Source organism: Labrus mixtus, chromosome 17 (genome assembly GCF_963584025.1).
Source record: "Labrus mixtus chromosome 17, fLabMix1.1, whole genome shotgun sequence".
Taxonomy (NCBI): domain Eukaryota; kingdom Metazoa; phylum Chordata; class Actinopteri; order Labriformes; family Labridae; genus Labrus; species Labrus mixtus.
Window position 1 is genome coordinate 22667820 of NC_083628.1, and position 27003 is coordinate 22694822.

The window sequence follows — 27003 nt, forward strand, 5'->3', positions numbered from 1 at the left end:
AAAATCTGGAATGTTGAGAATGAAGTCAAAATGTTAAAAAAATCCTCCACCACTGATATTTTTTTTTATACATATTCAACAGTAAATTGGTCAATAGGTCATTCTTATCATGCGACCTTTATTCTCTACATTTCAACTTTAGTATGCAAAATGAAAAAAAAGAGGTTCTTCCTAAATCATTTAGGGAAATAAATTAGAGACCCTCCAGTCATTTGGGGTTCGACATTATTTAGAGCCGTAACATTTTGTCACAGCTCAGTTTGGTCGTCGGCAGGAAAAAAGTTCATGTTGGCTAAATTTAGAGACGCAGAGATGGAGAGAGTTTTCATTTTCCTGCCACACAGGAAGGCACACGGTTTGTAAACAGTCAACTTCAGGAAACATGTATGAAAAAAAAAACACCAGGACCAAGAATTGAAGGTTCACGTTCCAATATATTTGAGTAAAAATGTCCATTCAATAACGCTATGTGACTCTAAAACAAGTCAGTGAGTGACAACAAACCTGTCAGGACCAGTTATTTAATCCATCATTATCCCATGAGTAGAACACTTCCTAAACTCCTAATTTAACAAAAATATTGTTTTAGTTTCAAGTTGTCTATTTCCTCACTCCAGTGTGACATGAATATAAGACTAAGACGCCTTGTTTCTCTAATCAGATCTGTCACTGTTGATCAGTCTAGGGTTTTGTTTTTATTAATGTGGTGTCAAAAATATCCTTGTTAGATTGTGTGTGGCTTTGATTGACAAGCCGTCCCCTCTTATGAGGGTTTGGAGTAAGTGCCTTGTCAGTCCAGGAGAAAGAGGGTCCATCAAAGTCCATTCAGTATCCTTCATTGTCCCAGGTCACCTCGTAGTCAGGATACCGAACCTTCAGCTTCTTAGTAGTTATTGCGTGATTTGCTCTTCCAAATCCCTGGAATGGAAAGTACCACAACATTTTAGATAAAGGAAAAAAAAACTATATTGAAGTTTATTAATTAAAATGTTAAACTGAACCTGAAAATGATGTGAAAAGTTCTATTTTGCAGAGAGGAACACGTCATAGTTTATCACTAAAGTCTGCAGCATATTTGAGCTTTTTAGCCTCTTCCATTTACATTTTTTTTGCACAACATCTTGATGTCTATGTTCTTTACTCTGCAGCCTTCTCTCACCATGGAGTATCCATAAACATGGATCTTCTTAGCCTGGGCATCATGTTTGATCCTTCCTCCTCCGACACACTCACAGTCCAGGTATCCATCCTTTTCCAGCTCCTCAGAAACCTTGTCGTAGATATCAGCTGCAACAAAGAGGACAGAATATGACGAATGAAACATGCATTCACACAGGGACTTCTACGGCACTATTTCTCTGGAAATTATATTCAACAATGTGCTTAGCAATTAGAAAAAGTGAAATTGAATGCACATGTTTTAGCATAAATAGACATTTTATAAAGTTAAGTGAAAAGAAAACCTGTGAGAGCTTGGAATTTTGGTTGAAAAACATTTTTTTATGATACTCTTTTTTAAGAATACTTGTGTTGAGCATCCAGCTGTCTTGTAAATATGTTTATGCATCATCACAGGTTGCTGCTTGAGGTCTAAATGAGCTGATCCAGCTGCTGTGTTAAAAAAGGCTGATGAGTTGTTACATAAATTTTGCATAAATGGTTCAAACTGCCATCTGGATGCCAGCTACAAATTTAAGTGTGGGAATAACAGTATCCACACAAAAGACTTCAGCTCAGCGCTAGAGGTTACCATTTTGAAAATGCTGTCTCAAACTAACTTACAGCCAACCAAGCAACAGGCAAAGAGGTGGAACTAAGGCGAGCCTTAAACCTTCTAGCAACCAGCTACATTGAGCCTTCCTGTCAGTCAGATCAGCTACACCTGTAATTATAAATAATTCTTCATCTTAATAAAATTAAAACAGATGAATAATTTTTTTTTAATTCTCCCCCTGTACAGTGTGTACCAATGAAGACATGAACTATTTATACCAAAAAATGTTTTTTGTACCAGATATGTTACCATGGTTGTGAACAGGACTTTGTGAACTTCAGACTATTTAAGTACCAGGCACCTTATATATTTTCCAGAGAAAGTCGAGTTAGCTGATGTGAGAAGCAGAAGACAACCGACCCCCACTTTGGGAACCACTGGTACAGGGGTGCATAAGTGAAAACGGCTTGTGTTTCAAAGCGTGCAAGTCATCTTAACCATAGACTGCATGAAGTGGAGATAGGGTGAAACAGTGCTTTAGACTTTTTTAAGTTTTCAGTTTGGTTCCTCTGCTGGTCATATCAAAGAATGAGACTTTAAGGCAATTTGATATTGGCTTCACTATTCAGCCCTGCACACTACACTTATTTTGATGTGGGATCTGTCCTCTTGGGCCCTCATGCTGCATTTTTTATTCTCTGTCAGCATTCTCTTTAGTACCTCCACTAAGATGGCCAGATTGACAAAACTATGAAGTGTAGTTGATGAGTTTTACCTTCCAGGATTTCTGCTAGGATATTGAACCAACCAAAGGTTTTAGTTCAGGACAGTTGTAGTTGAATGTAATAGTGTTTGGTACCGCGGTCAAAAAGATCAGAAAGATCTTTGTCACCTGTCACCGATTTTTCAAAATAAAATATTGAATATGACTAAAATATCAAAGTGTCTTTCCAATTTGAGCAGACGCGCGTCATTTTTCGAGGCGGCTGGCTTGACCGTTGGTTTTGCAAAAGACAAGAAAGTTTCGCAGTTTTTTGCTTTGGGTCCTTCATAAACTGTACATTTTTTGCACCCTGAACTGCTAAGAGCTTTTCCACCACAAGGCCTCAGATAGCCCGTGTATACTTGTATGTTATGTAGTTAAATCTCTGAAGGAGCCCTGTGATAGTCCTCCATGCGTGTAATGCTTCATACTCACCATGGTACTCAGCCCAGCCGTATCCTCGAACTATATCTACCTCCGAGTCGTCTCCCTCCTCTTTGCTGTGGACTCGGATCAGGACGTACTTAAAGACGCCGGACGGGTCGATGTCAGCCTGCGGGATGTTCGCCATCAGAGCAGCAGCCCTCGTCTGTGTGCACATCTTAGCACTTCTCGACGAACACACAAACAGACACAAAAACAAACAAAGTACTCGTGTTTTCTCAACGGACTCCGTGTCTGTCCACGCAGAAAGCTGTACAGCTGTACAGTCCGACACTATTATTAACTAGACTTGAAAGAAGCCTCGTTACAACCACAGTCTATGGTTACAACTCAGGAGTGCGTGTTCCGCCCGGTTCCGCCATCCAGCAACAACAAAGATACTTCCGCTTTCAAAATAAAAGACAGACAATGAGTAATGAGTCACTGCGGGGTTTTTTTTCAAGACTTCTCCCTCGCACCAGCCATTCGATTACCATAATACAGAGTAGTCGTGGCGAAATATAGCCTAATAAGTAAATAACAAACATTGTATTAATATAAATAAATAAAAACTTTAAATCCACTCTTTTATTTTGAAGGCATAGGGACTGACCGAGGTCAGCAGAACGAATACTTCCGCAAAGCAAAGAACTCTGGTATTTGTGGAGCAGATTGGATGAGTGGGAAAGACTAAGAAGGTCCCTTTCTTGTACTGAGAAATGAAAAGTAATATTAGTTATAACCATGAGAACGCCTAGGTAATGTGTGAACTTTAAATTACCAATAATTAGACCTTAAAAAACAAAGTTATAAATGTTCCACGTAAAATAGCCTAGCTCCAGAAAATAAAAAAGACAGATTAAAAAAACAGCTAAAGAATCTAATTACTTAGAAAAAAGGATAAACTTTGCTTCACACTTTCATTGCCATTTGTAAGGTAGTTGAAAACAAGTTAGTACAGTTAACTGCTCCAAACATTACCAAATAGCCTTTATGAAAATACTTCTCTATACACTGATTAAAATGCATAGCTGTTACCCAAATCATAGCAAACTAGCATGCTATCATTTCTTTTAAGAGCTACTACACAAGGTCTTTCAGACTGAACTAAGATAACAAGAGCTTCATATCAAAATATAGATGTTTTTAATGTACTAATAATATTACATTTACAAATGTAAGAAGCTCTTGTTAAATGTCACGACATGAATGAAGTTTGTTTGCTGTCTTAAAGAATAGCTAGATGTGAGTATCAGTCATTGATCTGATAAGAGATCATTTTGTAATTTCCTTTATTAGAAAATGCAAAGAAAAAAAACACAATTTACACACAAAAACAAACAAACATTAAATGAAAAAATTACATGAAGAAATGAATCCAGAAATCAATCTTCTAAAATGGATGAAGTGCCAAAGAGCTCAGAAGTGGCACTCAGAAGTGCTGTCTGTTTGCAGGTTGTCAAAACAAGATTTTCTCATATTAACTAAACTCAAAACACCCTTACTGGATAGAAAGGTGTTCTGGTAAGAACCAGTGTGTGTAGGCATATTCTGTTTGGATTTTATCAATGAAAACAATCAAATTTTAAACACATTGTATGACTTGTTTCATGTGGGTCCTGGGCAGGCCTGGCTTTTTGTCAACACAAGTCGGTGAGCTCCGAGGAAAAAAAGCTAGAAAACACTGGTCTAAACTATATTTTCAGTTATTTTTTTATGACATATAAATATAGTAGGAATATTTAAAATGAAATGAACAGTGTGTAGTTGAATGTTCACAACCAGGAGAGAACTTAGTTTTTAAACCTACTGTACATGACAGTCATACAATATTCCATTAGTAACACGTTTTTTTCTTCAGGTTGGCTCCGTACTCCACACATGAAGGCCTAATGGATTTCAAAGAAAAGGACAAAACAACTATGAGGTTAAAGCATGGACTTAGAGCTTTAATTTGAGGGGTTTTTGTGTCCGTACAGTATTTATATAAAAAACAGTGGAAAGTAATGAGAGATAGGTCAAGACAATTAGGGACAAAGAAAGTCAAAGAGAGCCAACATTTGAAATCTCACCGCCATTTCAAACTGCGATATTTACACCCCTGTGACGTTCAATTTGAATGTCACAGAGGCGTAATGGGAGGACGAAGTGAGCCCCCCTTCTGTACCGTCTTCAGAGGTAGTAACGGAGGCTTTAAAGAGGTGTTTTTAGCTGATCCAGTTGTGGAGCTCTGTGTGTGTGTGTGTGCATGTATGACTGTGTCTGCTGTAAATGCAATGTGAATTCACCGACTGAGACACCATTAGTACGCCGCCGCGGAATCAATATGAATGAACAAAGACGGGATGACGGCTGAGCTTAGTTACAGCACTTTAGCAAAAAAAAAAAAAAAAAAAGAAATCTGAAAGAAATAAGGTGGTGGAGAACAGAGCCCACATGAAAACAAAAAACACATCACTGTGTGTTAGTCTTCTGGCTGCACTGTACGCTGCTGAAACATCTAGATGGTGCTTTCATTGCCTCCTTTCTTCTTCCCATCACGAGCTCGGATTAAGATGAAGACTAGGACTGTGGCGAGCAGGAGGACAAAAAGACAGATCAATGCGGCCCATGCTCCCGGGGTCAGGGCCTTCCTCAGCCCCACAGTCTCTGCAGGCATCAGGTTGCTCAAACTCAGCATGTAGCCCAGAGCCCAACCCACCGAGGAGTCCCCTGCCTAGAGTCAAAAACAAACAAGTTGATCAGTGAGAATTCACTATTATCTACTAATATAATGTATTGAAGATTGTAGACTTTACCATCTACTAATGAGTTCTCACCTTCTTCTGAAATGAAATACGTGGGAATGATGACTCATCAAAGCCGTATCCTCTCAACATGAGAATATTAAGAAACACAGAAGCAGCACAGTAGTCCTGCAAACGAGACTTTTGCTCTGGAGCAAGAAGCAGCATCTGAAACAAAAGAGAAGAATGTGTTAAGTTTGTAAAATACAATAAATAACTAGAATCAAACTTATACATGAATAAAGAGTTTAGGTCCATTCTTCCTGATATACAAATAAAATGAAAGCACAAGCGAGTGTGCCACTAGCTTATTTATAAAGTGTTCAGGCTCTAAAGATCTTCACCTTCTATTTTACCTTGAACAAGAGTCTATAGCCATGCTTATGATGTTTTAGGCTCAACACTGCAATGCTACTTTATGCGCTAAAAGCTGACGGGGGAACTAATGTGCTCACAATGCTAACATGCTGATCTTCAACAGGAATAAAGTTTACCATATCCATCATTTAAATATTAAATTGAAAATTAAAGTTAAAGAATCATCAAAGTTATTTCAAGTCATCCTGAGGGGAATGCATGAACGCATTTCATTGGAAGTTAGAAATAGTTGATGCTCAGCTGGCAGCACTGGATTAGAAATCAGGGGGTCACTAAAGTAAGATGCATCCCCTGCACACCATGAATTTTCGTAAATGTCATGACAATCCATCAAATTACTATTAAAATATTGGGTAGTGGGTACAACACTGGTATCTAAACCCACATCGTCGCTGAAATATCTACGACATGGAATCTATGATTTGATAGATCCATCCCCAAGCAGTGGTTTTCCCACTGGAGAAGGTACAGTAGGATTCAGCAGAGCTAACATAACAAGACTCACAAGTGTGATCACACACAGCATGCTCATTAAGAATGAAATGAACATTATCAGAGGAGAGTATTACTTGACTGAAGGTCATGCTGCACACAGTTCTGGCTGCCTTTGCCAGCTGTGGAGGAGTGTTCACGGTGATGCTGGTGATTCGCTGCAGGAAGGAGTGCGTGTAGAAGAACGCAGAGAACGCCTGATGACACAGAAACAGGACAAAAACAAACGCTCAGAGCTGTGAGAAACAATAGAAAGCCATAAAAATGAAGTGTACAGCACACGTTTCTTTGTGTTCCTCAGCACTCTGAGTCTATGCCTTGCTCATTAGATAAATAGAAAATAGATTGTTAAGTTTATTTGTCTTTACAAAAACAGATTTCCCTGCAGTTATTTTATGTAATTGTATTACAAAGCTGGGCATATGAATACATGTACCACATACAGTTTGATCTATATGATCAGAGAGGTACAACTCTTTGGTCTTCATTGATAGTTTTGCAGATTTTTGCTAAGAATAAAGTCATCATTACCGTAGACCGACCAGAAATGAAATACAGTACCTCTATATTGTAATGATTTTTGTGATAGAGTGCACAGCTCACCATGAAGCTTCCCGTGACATTTGGCTGGAAGACTTCATCAAACGAGCACTGGGAGAAGGGGCAGCCATCGAAGGAGAAGATCTCAGACATGTTGCCCAAACAGTGTTCATAATGTCCGCTGCCTTGTACCTTCAGAGAGGCCTCAGAGTTGTACGGGCTGGGTTTGTACTTTGCTGTACAAGGAGAGTTAAATATGCTGCTTAACTTTAAAGTTTGACTGTGGTCAGCAGGATAGCAGGGGTGAGTGACTGACGCAGAGTAACCCTGAGACTGAGAGAGAGAGAGAGACACACAGAGAGAGAGAGAATGACATATTATCATAACTTTAAGAGTAAATCTTCATTTTCTGACCTGTACTTTGAAAGCTTATTTGATTTATTTTTCATTTTATTTTCACTCTGATGTTCTCCTGTGTGGGTTATTTTCCCTACTGCCCTTTTGTTCTTCTTTTCTTGAACTTGGTTAAACACAACATATAACTGCACTTTTATCTGCACGTTATCTTAACTAAACATATTTATTTAAATGTATATTATGTTATCTTTAACAATAAAAAATGTTTCTATATCCTGGTTTTTATTTGTCATTGTTTTCATGTGTGAAAAGCTTTTTCCTGCCATGTTTCTAAAGATATAAAACACATTAACCCTTACATCATATATTACTTGTGGTGCAATAACATGTAATATAGAAAAAAGAATCATGTGACATAACATTTAATGTGCAATATTAATTTAGGTGCAGCAGCAACTCCTGTGCAATATTATTCATGGTGACATTTCATGAGGAAATATAACATGTGATGCATAACAGTTCAATGTGAAATGCATTTTTTTAATGGTACGATAACCTTTTACAACTATTACGGAGGGAAACGTGTGTGTGGCTGAATGTGATGAATGTTATCCTTTTTGTTTAGAGAAGCACAGCACAGTTCATTGTACGACGATCATAAAGGCCTTCCATTTTATTTTACTCTATTCTTCTCTGAAAAAGCATTTGTGTGTGAAATCAGGTGAATGAACAAAGCTGCCTTTCCTGCTTTACCCAAACTGCTCATTGTTGCAGTCTGGCTTAGTGTGGATTTAAAGACAGTCAAGACATTCACTCTGTGCCATACTGTGCCATCGAGTGTTGAAAACCATATACTGTATGAAGCACATCAACTGTGTTTTCTGCCGTTGAGGTTCTAGTCAACATATGTTTGTATTAGATTACATTTTGGCATAACATCTTGATGAAATGCATTGTCTTTCAAGTCTTTTGATATGATGATATAACTTCTATGAAGAGGACTCAACCGCTTCATTTCTACATTTCAGTAGTGAGTTGTTTCACTAGTTTCCAGTGAGTATGGCGTATCTAACTACCTTCAACACATGAGCCATCAGCCTCTTGAGGACCTGGTCCCTCCCATAGCACAGGAAGCTGTGTGTGTACAGAGAGTACTCCTGGCCATAAAGCTGCAGCTTCATCATGTCCCGTTTGTCCTCCACTTCATCCTGAGTCGCAAACGTTATCTGAGTGGACGCCCCACCGAAATCCAGCGCTCCCACTGTGGGCCTGCCGGGGCTGAACCAGCGCCCCACAAAGCCGTACTGCAAAGAAACAGAAGCAACATTAAAGCTCTGTGTCATGCTTATTATCTTCAGAGTAGAAGTCTGACTTCTGCTTTTGACTTTGTGAGGGAGGAAGAATTGTATAAGCAAAATTTCCCCCGTTGATACCAAGCTCAAAACTAGCACCCCTCCAGAGGGAACAGTTATGTGTGACTTAGTGCTGGAGAGGCCACTAGGTGTCATCAGTTTCCCTCCAAAAAAGCTTGAATAGAGCAACATCTCCTGTAATGTCATCTGTGCACATACAGTATTTAAAACATAAATAAAACATAAATACAAGAATAAAGAATCACTTATTGGGAAATGATTTGAACACAAGATAAAGGAAAATACTTGAACAAGTTCTAACTACTTAAACATTGATGTCTACAAAAGAAAACGATTCATATGACTTACGGTACCTTTATGAAGTTCTCTAAGAGGTAGTTGACGGTGACCCAGCCGTACGCCCCCTCACCCTGTCCACTCAGTATGGCTGCACCCCGAAAGTCAAAAGGGTAGGACTGGATTTTATGGCCAACTTCCTGCAGAATTTGATCAGACTGCTCCGGACTGGACGCACTAGACGGGGGAAAAAATATATATATATTAATCCTATTACTTAATTATCACAGCAAGCTACAGCTGCAGCAGGTGATTAATATAATATAGATATTATTCAGAGCTTGTATGAATACATCACTTTTTCAAAAAAGAGAGCAGCATTGAAATCAGGTCTTATGAACATATCCATCAGCATCTCATGACAATTTGCCACAAAAGCCTCCAATTACATTTTATTCTGACATTTTTTTTTTCTGCATTTGCATCTTAGCAATTTCAGACACCTCCAACGAAATCATTTTTGTCATCCTTTATAAAATCCCAGCGTTGTGTTTAATGTCTTCAAGACTGTCATGGCAAATCCAAAATGTGTACCAATCCCCATCAATACGACATTCTGAGCAGCAGTGAGCAAAAAAAAGGCTTTAAAGAGAGTTTCATCAACAGATCAATAAAGTTTATGCGCATGGCATAGAGTTACAGAAGTGACTAATCTGAACTAATACAAAGGGAAGTTTGGAGTGCACAAAGAGACACAGGTTGTTGTCTCTCAGTCAAATTTCAATGATTTCCATATTCATCCCCCGGCTGTGAGACTTGGCGGTTGCATTGTGCTGGACATTTACATAAAGGCAAAATGCATTTCAGGAAAAGTGACGACGTCTTTTTAGAACTTTGTTGATGCTCTCCAAGGAACCAGGAACGACTGTATTACTAAATAAACACTGGGATGCTAAATACATTCTGAGGAGGATGCAAATCGTTTAACAAAAGTCTGAACCATGCAGAGACAGCAGTCATGACAAATCACTTTAGTCAAGTTAAAATAATCAAATACGCTGGTGAGAACTCAGCTTAATAAACAGGAGCATCAGCAGTTTGATGATTGTATCTTTTGGACTACAGTCACCGTTACTGTTTGCTTATATTCCCTCATTTCAATAAGAAATGAGAACTGACAGGGCTGATATCTGAACAGACATAGGCCGCAGGCAGCTCTGCATGCAAAATATTAATATTGAAATCAAGATAAGATATGGAAGTTTACTGAGCCGAGAAGATGTCAGTGTATAATCTCCATGAGATTTATATGGAAGGCAAGACATTCTAGGTGGGTAAATATCACGCCGTGTACCAGCAAAATGTAAAGGATGTAAAATAATTTTACACCCAATCCCTTAAATGGGTTTATTACAGGGTTACTTTTTTTAAAAAACATACTTTATTAATCCCTGGGGGAAATTCCGCTTTCACACTCTGTTAAGGAGAGACATGCTTCTCACACACATGCACAAGCCGCTACACGGGGAGCATACCAGAGTGGGTGGGGGTTCGGTGCCTTGCCCAAGGGCACCTCGGCAGTGTTCAGGGAGGAGGCTTTTTTTTCCCTCTCCAGCTACCAGACCAACTTCCATATTATGGTCCACATTGAGACTTGAACCGGCAACCCAAGTCCCAAAGGACTGAGCTACTGCCGCACCAAAGCCACAGGCCGGGACAGCTACAAATCTGGGATATTTTATATTTCCTTTTCTTTTGTCAAAGCATTTTTGTTGTTTTGCTGTCAGTGTATAAAGAGAACTTATATATACAACAAATATCACAATAATGCTTCTGATAAATATTGCCTCCAGCTTTTACACTTAATATTTTTGGAGATATTCATCTTCATGTTTTTCTGAAGCTCCTGACAATGTGGCTGTGTATGTACATTCATCTATCAGTCTCTGATATGTTAGGAGTTGAAGTGTTTATTTGAAGTGACAGAGGTCACTGAAGCATTTACTTTAATATGTTTTCTTATTTATGGGTCACTAATATAAAGGCCACCACTTGAACATACATCCACACACTTTACATGTATTTCTGGTTGTATACATGATCATGTTTTTCTTTTTGAAAGATTTCTTTTTGGGCTCTTTATGTCTTTATTGGAGAGACGGGACAGTGGATAGAGTTGGATATCAGGAAGAGAGAAAGAGCGGAGAAGGTCGGACTCGAACCTGGGCCACCAGCCTAAAGGACTGTAGCCTCTGTACATGGGTCGCTCACACTAACCACTCACCCACCGGTGCCTAAAATGATTATGTCTTCAAAGGAACTTTACTGTAGATGAAATGTTTGTGGGATTACAATTCAACTGAAAAAGGGGATTACCATAAAACAGCAAAAGAGCAGCAACAAAAGGTGAAGAAATGTAAAACAATGTGACAGGAAAACAAAGACAAAGGAACAACGTAAAATAAACACAGACAGAGGCAGTCTCGTCCCTTACACAAACACAAACACAAACACACACCTACACAAACACACACACACACACACACACTGACTCACTGCAGCAGCCTCATGCCAGCTGTGGCTCCCAGGTACACAGGTGTGAGCTTGTGCCTCTCTTTGGGGATGTCCTTCACCGCCTGGTCTAGACAAACCTCCAAGCTCTGCCCTGCTGCTCCCTGTTGACCTGCATAGCTGGAGATTCCTCCACCTGAGCCAGTGAGAAGAAAAGGGGGGGGGGATAGAATTACATGAGAATACAGTATAGACATGTACAAACTTGTTCTTGTGTTGCATTAAGATCACACCCTGTGTGACATAACTGTCCCAGTTAACTGCATGATCTACATCATCTCCTGACAACCATGAGAGAATGTAAAAAGTACACACATGATGCTTTTGCTGACTTAGGAGGAGTAAAACTTAAACAAAGGAACAACACATTATTCCTTGCTCTAAGTAATAAAGTATAAGGAGAAACATTCAATGTCTCTGATAGCAATGAAGCTTAGCGTGAGTTCAAGCAGACAGACTGAATATTCTTTCATACATTTATGATTCTTCATTCAGTTTTGACTCTCTCTCTCTCTCTCTCTCTGTCTTCCTGCTCTGGTGATCAGCTGATTAGAGACGTTTATTCTAAACCAACCAGATTCTGCCACCTCCTCTCTCAACCAATCATCCTGCTGATGTCAAATTTTAAAATCTATTCTCTCTCCTCAGCAGTCATGGTGCATTCATGTGGTGTCAGACACGTCGGGAAAAACGAGTTTCCGAGTTGTATAATGCAATGAACACCTGCTCAAGTCTGAACAACAACTAGGAAACTTGGAAAAGAATTAGGTGCCCGACTTCCCGACTTGACATCAGAGTCGTCCTAAAATGGAGACAAAATATGTTTTGTCAATGTTAACATACTTTTTATTAATTCATTTATTGCACATCAACGTTTTGCTCACGTGTAACTTTTAACAGTTGCATTTCATTGATCGTCTTCGTAGCATTAACGCCTTTTTGTGATGTTACTGAAATCACGTCAACACACATTAAAAAAGGAAATAATCTTCAGAAAAGGTAAAGGGGTAATAATGGATTTGAAGTGTCTAAAAATGTCAATTCTGGTTGGCGTTTTATCTGTTGTATCTTTCATCACTAGAAGTACACTGATTTACTCAAGTCTTAGAATGACTTCCCAGCACATGAATGCAACATCAGTCTGTCGTTTCAGTTTGACTGCTGTGATCATCCTCTGCCCTCAGTCACCTCCATCATACCATCTCAGCAGTGTCCAGGTCCAGCTCATAATTTTTCACTCATAAATAAGACTCCAATGAAATATGAGCCTCTGATTTTAAGTTTGTTATGAAATCACACAAAGTATTAAAGTTCACTTCTGACCTGATCCTTTATAAAGTGATGAAAGCAGACACTGTAAACACCATGTTCATGACTGATTGGGAAAGAAAGTGTTTGTTTCTCAAAGTGTAGAAACATAATGACCCTGTGGAAAGGACAGGAGTGGCAAAGCCCTGAGCTCCACTCTGACTCACACCTGATTCAGGATCGCCTCAGACAGAGCGAGGCCTCACTCAGCTGTGATGACATCATCTATTCACAGGAAACAGCTAGCACTCATTCATAACCAACCCATTCCCATGGTAGTTACTGCATGTAACAAGAAAAAACAACTTTTTAAAGACACTGTTTAGTTTCACTATGAGAGGATTCAAGATGAAGTCCACTGATGACCTGTGTTATTAATATAAACAGTTAACACTGTGAAGACTGGACAGCAGCTGTAGCTATGCAGTAATGTAGAATAAACAAGATTCTCTTATTCATTTATCACAACAGGAGGGTTGGTCATGTAAGAGTTAAAAATACTGTGCATGGTCTATAAAGCTCTATAATGACTTGACTTGATTATCTTGAATGACAAACTTTATGAGTCATGATTACGACTTGAATTTTGGACCTTGGCCTGGATGTGAAACACATTGTCAGCTTGGATACTGCAATTAATCCACATGACATAACTGTTGCCACATAGGATATAAAGATCCGGTATTCAGGATATTGAAAGTATCAAAGCCTTAATAAAAACCTCCCCACCACTCCTACAGTTTACTGTACGCCTCCAATTTCTATTCCTAGTAACAGTATGTTAACACAAGCTATATTCTTTCGCAACAGTATTTCAAATACACAACTAAATACTATTTCATACCAGTGTGGTTACAGTTTTGCACTTTATGCACCATGTCTGTAACATAAATAGCTCCTTTTACTTTTTGTTGTACATATAATCTGTGGTCTAAATGACTCTTGCTGAAGAATTCCAAAATAGACAGCTAGCTGCATTGTTAGCTTCCTTACAGTGAGGTAATCAACATCACAGTGGCTAGAGCTTATTCACTGAATAAGACACAGTGAAGGGACTTTGTGTGGATGTGTATTATGTAATGATGTCAGCAGAAGCTTTTTTCTGTTAGTGGATCTGCACCAGCAGTGCACCGGCCCCTGTTTGAGAATGCAATGAAAGCAAGCGGCAATCAGCCACATCTTTGGGCTGTATGCTCTGGATCCATTAAATAAAGATGACCGAGCAAGAACGTTTTCATTTAAAAATGTCAATGGCTACCTTTGAAAACATGTACACCAACCAGTGGTGTTGTGGTGCCTGAAGACGTGGGCATACTTTTATCCCCAAGTGTCTCGTCCAGCGGAGGATAAACAGCCGCTGTTACTAACAGTGATATATGACTCCTCTTGCATATTTAGTTAGAGTGTACTAGCCAATTAGAGACAGAGTAGGGAGGGTCATCCCTTCACCATCCAACTGAAGACTGTCAATCAATCAATGGTGTGAATCAGAGGAGATTTAGAAGTGGGTATACTCTATAGAGACTGGTCTGTATACCTGTGTATACCCTGCACTACACCACTGACACCAAATATTTGAAGATGTTGATTTAACATCTTATTTAGACCAGATTTAACTGCAAATCTGGTTCAGTAAAAATCTTGGTCATACATTCACAAACATGGAGCTCAGCGTAAGTTCAGACAGGAAGACTGGTTATATTCTTTCACTCATTCATTCATCTTTTCACTTCAACCTAAACTACTTCCTCCGTCTACCTGCTCTGGTGATCAGTTGATTATGGGTGTTTATTCTTTAAGTAATTAACCAACCAGATTCAGGCACAACCTCTCTCAAACAATCATCCTGCTGGGGCAAAATGTTAAAACAGTTCTCTCTCTTCCACAGTCATTCCGTCATTCGCTGCAACCCACCACCGCCCCAGTCACCTCCATTCCAGCTCAGCAGAGTCCAGATCCAAGCTCATCATAGCCTCCATTCCTCTCACCACCACCAGTGTCTAGACTCCATAGGGGGGTATCCTATCCTGCTGTCGGCCTCATTACCCCTCTGAGTACATGAAGGCGTCACGATGGAGTCTAATCCCCCAAAGACTTTGCAGATTTAATTCTAAATTGTTGCACATTTATTGTTAACTAAATATTTGTTAATTCTCAATTAAGTCTCTCCTGATTGAAATATTAACATCGATTTTCAAGTTGCATTCTAATGTATATAATGCAGCTAAACGCTATGACTCACTGTGAAGTGCATCACATTCGCCAACAAAAAGTATTTATGATGAGTCAGGTATGATAAGTTCCTGCACATGCCCATGTCTGAGAGAACAGAACATGACTGATTAAATGGATCAGCATCAGTTGAAGGCCAAAACCTCTTTCATGAGGTAGTTGCCCAAATTGAACCTTTGAGCCTTTGAAAGGGCTTTCCTTCTCTTCCCTCATGCCTGGATTGACTTAGCTCGTAAATGTGACACAATGACACAGTCCAGCCCAGACCTTTCCGCAGCATCCTAGAGTGCGATCCTTTGACCTACAGGAAATTAACTTTCCCTGTTGGACTGACCACAGGAAGGTAAGGACGAGTTATTTATGACCCTGAAGGGACGGCTATGGTTGGAAAAACATACATTTCACCCCAACTCAGACACTGGAGATCGCAGCACCTCCAAAGACAAAACCCTGGCGTCGTTCACATTCCTTAAGCCAGACACAGTCTTAAATGAGACAGACACTTCAACATGTGTTGGTTCAAATCTGCATTTCCAACAAAGAGACTGGTAATGGTTGATAATCACTAATGACATTATTTAGAATTTCTCTTATAGACCAAAAGCAATGGACTGACCATCCCCTCTATCTGTCACTATTTATCTTATCTCTAACACACACACACTTCTCTCCTTACAGAGAGGAAACACAGAGATGAGAACCGTCTGAGTCTTCTCTCTTTACTAAATATTAAACAAGGTAGACTTCTTATGAAATGATTCATTAATGTTTCTTGTGTTTATCACCTTCTGTTTCTTATGCATTGTTCCAACTACCAACTCTGTACGATAGCGTATGACTGAAATGTGATAACTTTCATGAAAATGTTGTGTGTCTTCATGTTTATCATTGTTAATTGGAACACTATTATTAGTGATGAAGAAATGAGACTTTGTATTAACAAAACATCAGTTGGTTCAATAAGACAAAGTAGAAGATAGGTGAAGGGATGCAGAAGTCACAACCAGAGACTGACCCAGATGGTCTCCCTGCACCCCTTACTCTTCTTTCTTTTTCTGCTTGATCTCCTCTTCTTCTTCTCTCTTCTTTCTTTCATTGTATCTACATTTTTGTCACTCCCTAAGTTTGAGCCCTTTCGTTATACCTTTGTGACTTTGATGTTTGCTTATTTGTCTAAGACTTTTTACTGCTCAAATTACTTCCTCTGTCATTTTTCCAAGTTTTTGAACATTTCTAGAAGTGGAACCAGCCAGCAACACACGCCTATTTTTCTTATCTTTTGCACCTGAAGAAAACTCGTTTTTATGCCTCAAAGGTTTTATCGTAAGGCCAAACAGCATTACTTTTGATACTGAAGCAATTTGCATTCACCAAAGAAATAAAAAATATCTATGGTAAGAAGATCTCGTAATTATGAGAGAAAATCTCATGAGCTGTTGTTTCAGAGTGATGGACAGCTCTGTATTGTGTTTGTGTGTGTGTGTTGGGGGGGGTAGCCTATGTGTGTGCAGCCAATTAGGTCGGTTTCTCAGCATGCATGCTTTTCATTGTTATACTTTATAGTCTTTAATAAACAGAACAGGGAGGGTGACGAGCGGATGTGCAGACATATAACTGCACTAAAGTCTGAGACTTAAACAGAACAGATGATCAATTAAAGTTCTTGCACCAGAGGCGCTGATCTCATAATGACGAGATAATTTCTCATTATTATGAGATCCTGATCTGTTAGCCAAAACACTGTATAATAAATCCATGTCCACAGCATCCTCTGTGCTCATGTTTATCAATGCCTTCATTCTGTTGGAGGAGCCGCCATGCTGAAACTGTCTGAAGCTCTCTTAGTTCTTCCAGGTCACCACCATCATCATATTTCTGCACTGATGGGGGATAAATAACTGATCTTTCTGCTTCAAGAGACACTGAGAACATCAGATAGAGTTTGAGTTGAAAACATTCAAACAATCCCTTTAAGGAGATATGTTAAAGGATGCTCTGTTTTTATGTTTGTGTTTCAAACTTTTGAAATGTTTCCCTGGTACTCTGGCTCAGAGCAGCTTGATGTTGGACTCTGAAACCCCACGCCTTAAATTGGGTGGAGTGGGACTTTTGACCTCAATAACAGCGGACCAGATTTAAACATGTCAAACTGAGTTTGCATTTTTTTTATTTCTCTTAATTTCTCTGCATTCTCACTGTGCAGGGCCGGCCCGAGGCATGGGCAAAAAATGTGTTTAACTTTGATTTAATGTTATTTTATCAAATGTAATTTCCTTGCTATTATTCTTTAATATAACAAAAGAAACCAAGAAAACATAACTGCATCACCTATTTAAAAAGGCTCTATTTTCTTGCTCCCTGCTCAACCTGACGCATCACAACACCGCTGCTCGTTACCTGCTCTTTGTGGGGGAGGAGGGCAGACGAGTTATCAGAAGTGAGTTACACTGACCGTATGGATAAATATCAGGTTTAAATATAGAAACTCTGTAAAACATAAAGCTGTATACCAGTTTTCTTTAAGTGTATGAATACTGTAGTTGGTTGTGAAATTGGTTGTAATACAAGGGGCACCAGCTACAATCTTGCCTAGGGCACAAAGTGGGTTCGGGCCGGCTCTGTCACTGTGAAATTTGCCTCTACCAATCTCTCATAATGGCAGTTCACTTAGGACCCTGGAACATATAGAAGACACCAGCAGGAAGTTTACCACTGTAGCATGAAACAGAAGAAATATTTTAGGAAAATCTGACTGGAACTAACAAAGAAAATGAATGAAGGTGATAGAAACAGATGGTGCAGACGGAGCTATCCGAGACATTTTCATGGACTTCTTGTAAAAAATAAACTGACTGAGAGTCATGGTTGCTGTTGGAATATATTTGACTAGTCTGACTGCAAGTTGAACACTATTTAAAACCAGCCCTCAGGCTTATGAGTAGGAACACGTTGTGCACCAAAGTGTTTAATATGCAAAACAGGGATTATTGGTGGAGCGCAAGCTGAAACTTACCCTTAACATGACATTCTCTGTGCTGGGTGACCACACCTGTCCCATTCTGCTTGTCTGCAGGCCACTTGTAGATGTACAAAGCTGTGTGCGAAGATCCAGCATCCAAGACAATCCCGTACTGCAGAGAGAGAAAGAGACAGAGAAAAAACAAGAACATCAAAAAAAGATGAAAAGTATGGAGGATTAAGAATAGACGCAGTTTAACATTTACATGATAAAAAAGTGCTGACATCTTGAAAAGGGAGAGTCCAGTTAATGAGCAAGGAGGACATGAAAGAGTTTACGATATTTATGACGTAAAATGCATGCATCTGGAAGGACTTTGGCTGCAGACTTTGTAAAAACTTGTAATCTTAGCCTTCAAAGACAAACCCCCAGCTGTTAAATACAAAAATGCAGGTGTGGGGGGCCGACAAGGACTACATATCATTTTTACTGCACCAGCGGTTTTGTGCCAAGAAACACTCAGGAGTGGAGTGTAAGAATTTTTGTAATTTTCAAACCTCCAGCAGTTATGGATTTGATTTTTTTTTTAAATACATAGCACAGACAGTGATCATGAACAAATTTCATTTTGTAATTCCTACTTTGGTCAAAGTTGACCCTTTAAGGCTAAAACATTCAAATTAACCGAACAGCTCAGAAGTTGAAAGTTATGCGATGACATCTTTCTTCTTCATTCAATTTGGAGTGACAATAAAGGATCAACTCATATGATATTTCTGAGTATAATTCAATCACTACAAGTATTCTTTGGTATTGTTCTGACATCATTTAACCATTTCTGTTGGGCCGCAGTAGACATAGAGATGACGTTGTAATATGTAAAATAGTCTCAAAAATCTACACAAAGTTCTTGCTTCCCATGTGGCATTAAAAGTCAATGTTATATGGTGAAGGAATAAACAAATACAACATGCACCTTCAACATGCACCTTCAACATGCTTACCCGTGTTTTACAGGGAAGCTAAATAATTATTTTTTTTTCTGATTTGTGTGAAAAGAAAATCTTGCTTTTTCAAGAAATTATCATTGTAAGACTTTGAAGTGCTGGGTAGCTGGGGTGGCAAGTTGCTGCTTGTGTCTTCAGCTTATACAAGAACCCTACAGACAGGCTGAGGAACAAGAGATCAAATAAACCCTATTTCAGCAGATTATGCACTTGATTGACACTAATTGTCTTCCCTTACAGCCCTCCATGTTCTGGTACATTTCTAAACCTTCTTCCCCATATGTGCATTCACATCTACAACCACTCTCTGTAACATAAACGCTCACATGTTTTTGGTGTAAGACTTAACCTAAAGGAAGTGGTGCATTCACTGTCAGGACTCCCAAACTCCTTCCTGCTCAAACGTTATCAAACTGCTTCAGTCACTTCCTTTAAAATGATTCTCTCAACTGAGAAAACAAATTCTCACAACTCTTCTGTCCGTAGTAAAACGTCACTTTTAGCCTCTACTTTGTATTGGCCCTATTGTTTCTGTTTTTTTTGTGTGTTGAGTTTGGACAGCTGCAAAACGGAGTAGCTTTATTCTTTGCCAGTGAAATTCTACACATTTTCTTTGCCAAACATGTCCCCTAATCGACACTGTTAGCATTGCAGCAGTTCAAGGGACTGTAATGGTAGCTGAACCATTAGTTGTCCTATCGTGTTTTTGCACATGCACAATAAAAAAAGGTGAAATGCATGTATGATGCAAACCAATACATTTTCACCCAGATGTTTCCTGGCACAAATTACCACCAGCTGTGGGGTGAGCCTATATATGAAATCAGCAGAAAACGTTCAGAAAAATTCACAGCAAGTGAGCAGGCAGGCAGGACTGATAAGGTTTACATATTGAGACCAGTGTACAACCGGTGCAATCTTCTCTGACGTAGTGAAGCTGCTTCATGCACTTTGTAAGCGTTAGACACTGTGAATACATCAAATAACATTCAGCACTGAAATCCAGGCAAAAAATATCTTTGTAATGTGAGACTCCTTCGCTTCTTCTGCCATCTTGGATTTTCCCAGCGTCTTTTATATGTCATGTCTTTCAGGGGAAGGCGGTCGTGAATACTGTAATATTTAATAAGCATATTTATAACCTTAGTTATAATTCTGCACCCACAACTTTTCCCCTCAAATAAGTACATTATAATAGATAAAACAGTTTTATTATCCTGCATATAAATGATTTGTCTCAGTATTGGAAAAAGTATTTTCCACTAACTGAGACAGTATGGGTTGACTTTCCCAGTATGTAGGAGACAATATGTTATCGTTTATACTGCCTTCTTACTGGGACAAAAAAAAGTTACCGTGGTGATATTTTCACTTTAGGTAGAAGGTAGAAAATTAAATCAGAGCGATGCCTCTGCTCAAATGAAAGGAAACACTCCGAATGTGTAGTAATCCATCCATGCAAGAAGGAATGTGACAGACGATCCAAGGGAAAGGGGCTGCACACACACACACACACACACACACACACACACACACACATACGTACATAAATCATTGTGTAGTAATTGATACACATGCTCATCCTTCCACACACAAACATATGTGAGCTTACAACTTCTCAGTTCAGTAGAATAAGTGAAGAGCAGCCTAACATGGACCTTGTTATTTCTCATAATATTCTCTCATTACTGCTGTGCAGTCAGTTGTAAGGACTCGCTCCAACGTTTGCCAAAATCCCAGAGGAGCTCTAATGACCTGTTTTGTCCCTTCGTTTGAAAAACTATGTGGACTTTTGTACGTGTACCCTGCAAAGTTTAAGAAAAAGCCTTTTGTGTCCTTTCTTTTGTGACTGCTAGACGACATTGTGTACAGTTTTATACTGAAAAAAGGCCCCATGGGGTAAGAAAAATAAAAGAGGGAGGAGGTGAACAGAAGCTGGAGTCGACCAAAAGCTGCCCTGGATACCATAAAGACGTATCGTTTCATGTTTCTCTGTTGATTTTGTTGTTGTTGAATTATCAGATATAAGGTTACATAATACCAAACCTCACAAGATTTTCAAACAGTGCAAACAGATTGTATTTCAAAGTCTTAATCCTTGATTTACATCCTGAATACAGGGCGGTCTCTAATGTCAACAGGCACGACCCCATTAAGTTGTGCTGCTTCCTTACAATGAGAGACAACTATACAGGTGATCATTTCACTCACCCTCGGGTGATCTAATTATAGCCATGAGATCACCTGAGGGTCAACTTTTCTCAATCAAATGTAATGGATTATTAATGAATAGTCTAACGCTACAGCATAGCTAGGCAAGTGGCTGAAGTGGAGTTTGAGCATAACATTTGACTGACATCGAGGGACAAAATATTAATAATTCATTCAACCAACTGGTAATACTGGTGCCAACTAGTGAGAGGTTTAAGTGTCTAGTCGACTAAAAGCGCACAACACCACCCCAGAAGCAGAGATTTTGGGAATCCAATGATACTGTCTCAATTCCATGCATAGTTAACTTCATCATTCATTTTGTACTTGTATATACCCCCTATTTTTATTTTTATTTATCTTATCTATTCTGTTTAATGTGTATTTTGAGCTTACTTGTCTGTGCTGGTGCAACGCCCGAATTCAATATCAATAATCAATAAATCAATAGTATTATCCTATCCTATCCGATAGGCTATTTGCAATGTCAATAAAATTTAATGAGTACAAAATTCCACATCCAGTAAAATATTAAAATAATTAACATATATATATATATTATTTATTAAAGACATATTTAAGTCAAAGATCCTAGTAGCCTTAAACTGTATGAAATCCAAGCAATGCAGAATAAGATAGTCTATGATGTCATAATAAATGATGTAATAATAAGATGCAAACGATGAGTAGCCTCATGCCATAGATCAAATATTCAACATTCTTTTAAAATCAGATGAGAGCTACTGTTTTTTTCTTCCAAAGACACCTCCTACATATAAAATTTGTCACTCTTGAACTTCCATACACCGCTAATCTCAAAAACTGATCGGAGACCACATATTATTTAATGGAATGACCAATTTTCGCTTCTTTCTTTTATAAGAACAACACATCCTGAGTTCTTTCATAATTCACTCTTAACCCAAACCAAACAGTTACAACTCAAATGGACCTTGTGTTTTTTATTTCGTCAGTCCTGGACCTCCATTCATTCCATTAAGGCTGGTTGTTTACAAATTTCCCATCTTAGCAGATTAAACTGATGATTTCAGTGTATTATCATTTATCATGATTTGGAGGATAAAACCTGGATGGATGCATTTGTGAACTAAATGGCAAATGTGAGTTAACTCGGTTACCCTACACCCAGACACCAATGTCACTAAATGCTCTAGTGAGACATTTTACTGCGTAACACCTTTTCGCTCTTGGTCTGCAGGAGGTGTGTCTAGCTTTGGTTACACTACCCCGAAAACATACACTCTGATCCAAAAATATCCATCAGAAGCGACCTTACCATGAACCCCGGAGCCTCCTGGATGTCTTGCGTGGGGATCGTGAGCAGCAGGATCGCAACAAGTCCAAACAGCAGCAGCGCGATGGGGACGGCAGGGTGAGCGGCGCGCTGAGCCATTAAGTGAAAGTGAGAAGTGCTGCTCGTCTCTGCGCCGACACGAAATTTGAGCGACGATTTAATAGCGGCCAAGTGGGAGAAGTGGCTGCTGGCTTCCCGCTGGGCAGGCGTTATCACTGCCCGACTGTGGTTCACGCTTCACCTGCTCCCTGCCTTCTGTTTTACATTTCACTTGAGCTAGCAAAGCCAAGCCTGACCTGAATTTATGCCCCGACTTCCGTGCGCAGCCAAGTCGTCCTCCATGCGCCTGAAACTTCTTACCGGCTCAGTGAATGAAAACAGCTCCAAGGCTACTGGTGCCATGGAGGGAAAAAATGTTTTTATGATGGTCAGAGCTGCTGGAGAATATGCTGCTCACGTTTAATTTAGGTGTGAGCTTCAGTAATGATCATTTCATTGTCTGCTGGAGAGATAGAAAATCACTTGATCAGTGATTATTCATATTGCATTAATGGGCAAACAAGGGCTGGTCTGAGCTGGCACTGGTCCATATAGGGTGTTGGACTGAGGAGCTGCAGAGCAAGTTGTTGTTCTCAGACAATATTTGCATGCAAATGGAGGAGGCTTAAAAACCTGACTTGCAAATAGTCTCATTTGAATGTCCGAGTTAAGCAGGGAAATGAAGTTTTCACAAGAGCCCTAGAATGTCTTTGCACTTTTTCAAAAGTCTATTTGTGCAGAAACACTGTTTTGACAGAGTCTAAATTTAGCAGAATATATAATGAGTTATTTGAAGGAGCTTTTGAGTGTTGCAGTCCAGCCTCTGTTCACTGCAATATATAATCGCTCAAGCCTTCTAATTCTTTCAGTATTTGTATTGTTGGCTTCCCCATGTGGTTAACAATAGAGACACACAAGCTGTTAGCAAAAAGCACTCATTTCAGGGTCCATTACCTAAGGAAGAGGACTAGAGCCAGACATGAGAATTAAACGAGGATAGAGGAAATTTGTTTGCCATTATGCACTTGAAGAAAAAAGTTGAAATCTCGAGAATAAAGTCGAATATGATGAGAAAAAAGTTGAAGAACAATTTTGTGAAATTTCAAATTTGTTCTCGAAATTGTTCTTCAGTTTTATTCACAAATGTCGCCCTTTTTTCTCATCATTTTGACTTTTTTCCTCGAAGTGCATTATGTAAAAAAAAATTCAAACAAGAATTTGGGGGTCTGGGGTGTTCTGGTTTCCCAGAGTTGAATGTCAAAGGCATGGCTTATATAGCCTGTAGACGAAAACAGTGAGAGCAACAGAGGCAGACTGCATCAGCTGAAAGCAATCCACAACTCACTGTCTTTCATCCAATGACAAATTACTATTTCATCGATCTCTATAGACATCCATCTGCATATAAGCATAACAATAGCTGAAAAAATCCCATCATTATTCAATTCAATTCTTGCGTTGCAAATAGCTTGTTGGACTTCATCGATGACCAGCCTATAGGAAGCCTTTAAAAGCAATTTATTTATCGTCAGCTTCTTTTGAAACCCCCTAAAATTTGTCCACCAATCCCCACAGGTTATTTCAGTCGAAAGCCAATGGGTGATCTTACAAGAATGTACACCCAAAAAGCAGCTGTGGGGATGAGCAGAGTCTAAGTGGTCAGTAGGGTGATCAAAGTTAGACTAGCTCTGGACATTTACAATAGAAAGTTCAACTGAATGTACGCCAGATTTTGCTCCAGAAATTCTGAATTCGTAAGGTTAATTAGTAAATATAAAAAATCTAAATGGTTTATACATATGTTTCACAGTTTGCCAAAAATAAAAATGATTCTGTAAGTCAATGAGCAGCTATTAATCAGCCTCCGTCTTCTCAGCAGAGGAGCAGTGGACATGCAGGGTCACATTCATCTCTGAGACAGAGTGTCAGCGGAGCAGAACAAAGGTCTCACCTGACAAGATGCTGCGACTCACCTTTTTGTCTTTAAGGAATGTCATTCATTAACACTGTCAGCCATGATTTGATTAATGATGGCTGTGATAATTTAATTAAAGATTACACTTTGACAGTGACTGTTGGTCCATACCACAGGAGGGGAGAGATATTAGCATGTCAGCTAATGAAAAAGTCGTATTAATTCATCTTTACATGTTTTTAAAAATGAACATCAAGTTAAAAAAAAAAGTCCATCTTTTGGTTATACAACATGCCGTGTTTGGAGGACTGGAGGGAAATAACCTGTTTCAGACATTTCAGTTTGTTTTTGAATTACAGTTTTTATAAAAAGGACAATAACCAATACAGCCAAATGTCTTCGTTTAGGAGAGTAGACAGTCACATAGAAGCATTATTAGAGTGTAGTTGGGGACAGTGTTGCTTAGAGCCAAATGCTAATGTCAGGGTGCTAACACGACCACAGTAATTATGTTAATATGCTGATGATTTGCAGGGGGGCAGATTGAAGCACGCTACCTTCTAATAAGCAGTAAATATACATTGCTAAGGCTGATTTGAGTGCTCTGTAGTTACATAAAAGGAAATGGTAAAATGGATGTATCTGTGGGCCGTGTTGCATAACCACTGTTGGATTATCAGTGGCAGTGTAAGAATTGTAGATATCAAAAACAAAATTTTGACTTACTAGAAATCCAAGCCAACAGATGTATTTCAGATGAACTACAATTCAATTCAAAGATATCAACATTTTTCCTTGTCAAAATTCTGTCAGACTCATAAAAAAAAAATTCTTAACCAATATGACCATTGACTTCAATTTACATTCAATTCATTTTTTTTCTATAATCATCCCTATAAATGTGTTTAAATTCTCATTAAGCTCTTTTTAGTGTACATCAACCTAATTACAGTGTGATGTATTGCACTATATTATATCATACTGCTCTTTTACTGCTGTTTACATAACCCTAAACTTTCTGATCACACAAAGTCACTTTATATCATCACTGGTCACTTTAACTTGACATTCACTACACATCATTTGTAATTGTCCTGTATTGTTTAACTATTTATATTATTTTGTATATACATCCTATTGTTGTTTCTATCTGTATTTATCTTATCTATCCTGTGTATTTTGTATTACTTCTTTCTCTGTCTTGCTGCTGCAATGCCCGAATTTCCCCTCTGGGGATCAATAAAGTATTAACCTATCCTATCCTATGTAGAGTTTCTGCTCCGGCTCTCTGCCGCTTTCTGCTGGTCAGATCTCAGACACCGTAGGCTTGTCTTGTTTTGCAGATTGCAAAGCTATTCATCTATCAAAACAATTGCTGTAAGTGTTTGTCGTAGAATTATTGAAATCACAAAATGTTTTAGATTTGGCAATTTCAGTATATTTTATTTACAGTTTTATAAACAAGATGATTCAATGCAAGATCTTCTTGGAAAAAGGTAAGAAAAACAAGTGATTTCTCGATTAAGGGGTTTCATGTGTGTGGTGCGTGTGTCTGTGTGTGTGTGTTTATGCATGCCTGTTTGTCACAACTGTTGTGTGCATGTGTAACTATTATTTAAGACATTCTCAGTTGCAGTCGTAATACAAGTGCAGTTACAATCTGCTCAACCCTATTCACACGGAACCAGACTCTATTAACAATTCATTCAAGGTAAGCGCTCCACACAGCTCGGCTGACTGTACACGGCAACAACAGGCATCCAGAAACAAACTAAAGCACTGGAATCAACAAGTATAGCATGCACACGGCAGAATGATCAGAAGCAAACTCTCAGTCAAAGTTTAGAAACCAAATTCTGTTGCAGCGAGTGTCATAGTTTCTCTTGTAATGACTTAGATGATACCTTTAAAAAAAAAGAAATAAAATGTAAAAAAACAACAACAAAAAAACATAGGTGGAAATAAAACAACTTCAAAGTGGAGAAGTCGAGACTGACAGTGGTTCTATTCTAGTTTCTTTGTTAATCAATAGCTCTGTTTTGGAGACCCCTCAGCATAAAGTGCTCTGCAGTGCTGACACCGGACAGGATGTGATATTCTTTTCAACAAACAGCAGAGGTTTCTCAGCTCCAGAAAACGGGAAACGGCCTGTTTTTACATCTAACCATGACCTGCACGCAATCTCGCTCGCTAAGCCACACTTTCAATTCACTCGGCTTCCTTCGTGTAAAAGTCCTCCAGTGCTGCATGCACATGGAGGAAGTTTTGCATGAAAGACCAAGTGCTGGTTGGGTGAAAAACCTGGCCCTTTGATGCAACCCCTTGGAGACTGGAAATGAGAAAG

At 39.0% G+C, this 27003-nt stretch overlaps 2 protein-coding genes across 2 annotated transcripts; both read right to left on the reverse strand.

Annotated features, from left to right (window-relative positions):
• Positions 1–98: 98 nt before the first annotated feature.
• phpt1 (phosphohistidine phosphatase 1) lies at positions 99–3293 on the reverse strand. The gene is made up of 3 exons (XM_061061229.1): positions 2913–3293; positions 1160–1287; positions 99–918 (listed from the first exon to the last, which is right to left on the reverse strand). Exons 1-3 carry the CDS (start codon positions 3076–3078, stop codon positions 826–828), a joined length of 387 nt encoding a protein of 128 aa, XP_060917212.1. The 5' UTR covers positions 3079–3293; the 3' UTR covers positions 99–825.
• A 1535-nt stretch (positions 3294–4828) lies between these two features.
• On the reverse strand, positions 4829–23228 carry entpd2b (ectonucleoside triphosphate diphosphohydrolase 2b). The gene is made up of 9 exons (XM_061061225.1): positions 22688–23228; positions 18227–18344; positions 11659–11809; positions 9180–9339; positions 8530–8757; positions 7160–7429; positions 6634–6753; positions 5720–5854; positions 4829–5616 (listed from the first exon to the last, which is right to left on the reverse strand). Exons 1-9 carry the CDS (start codon positions 22802–22804, stop codon positions 5401–5403), a joined length of 1515 nt encoding a protein of 504 aa, XP_060917208.1. The 5' UTR covers positions 22805–23228; the 3' UTR covers positions 4829–5400.
• Between the last annotated feature and the right edge of the window lie 3775 nt (positions 23229–27003).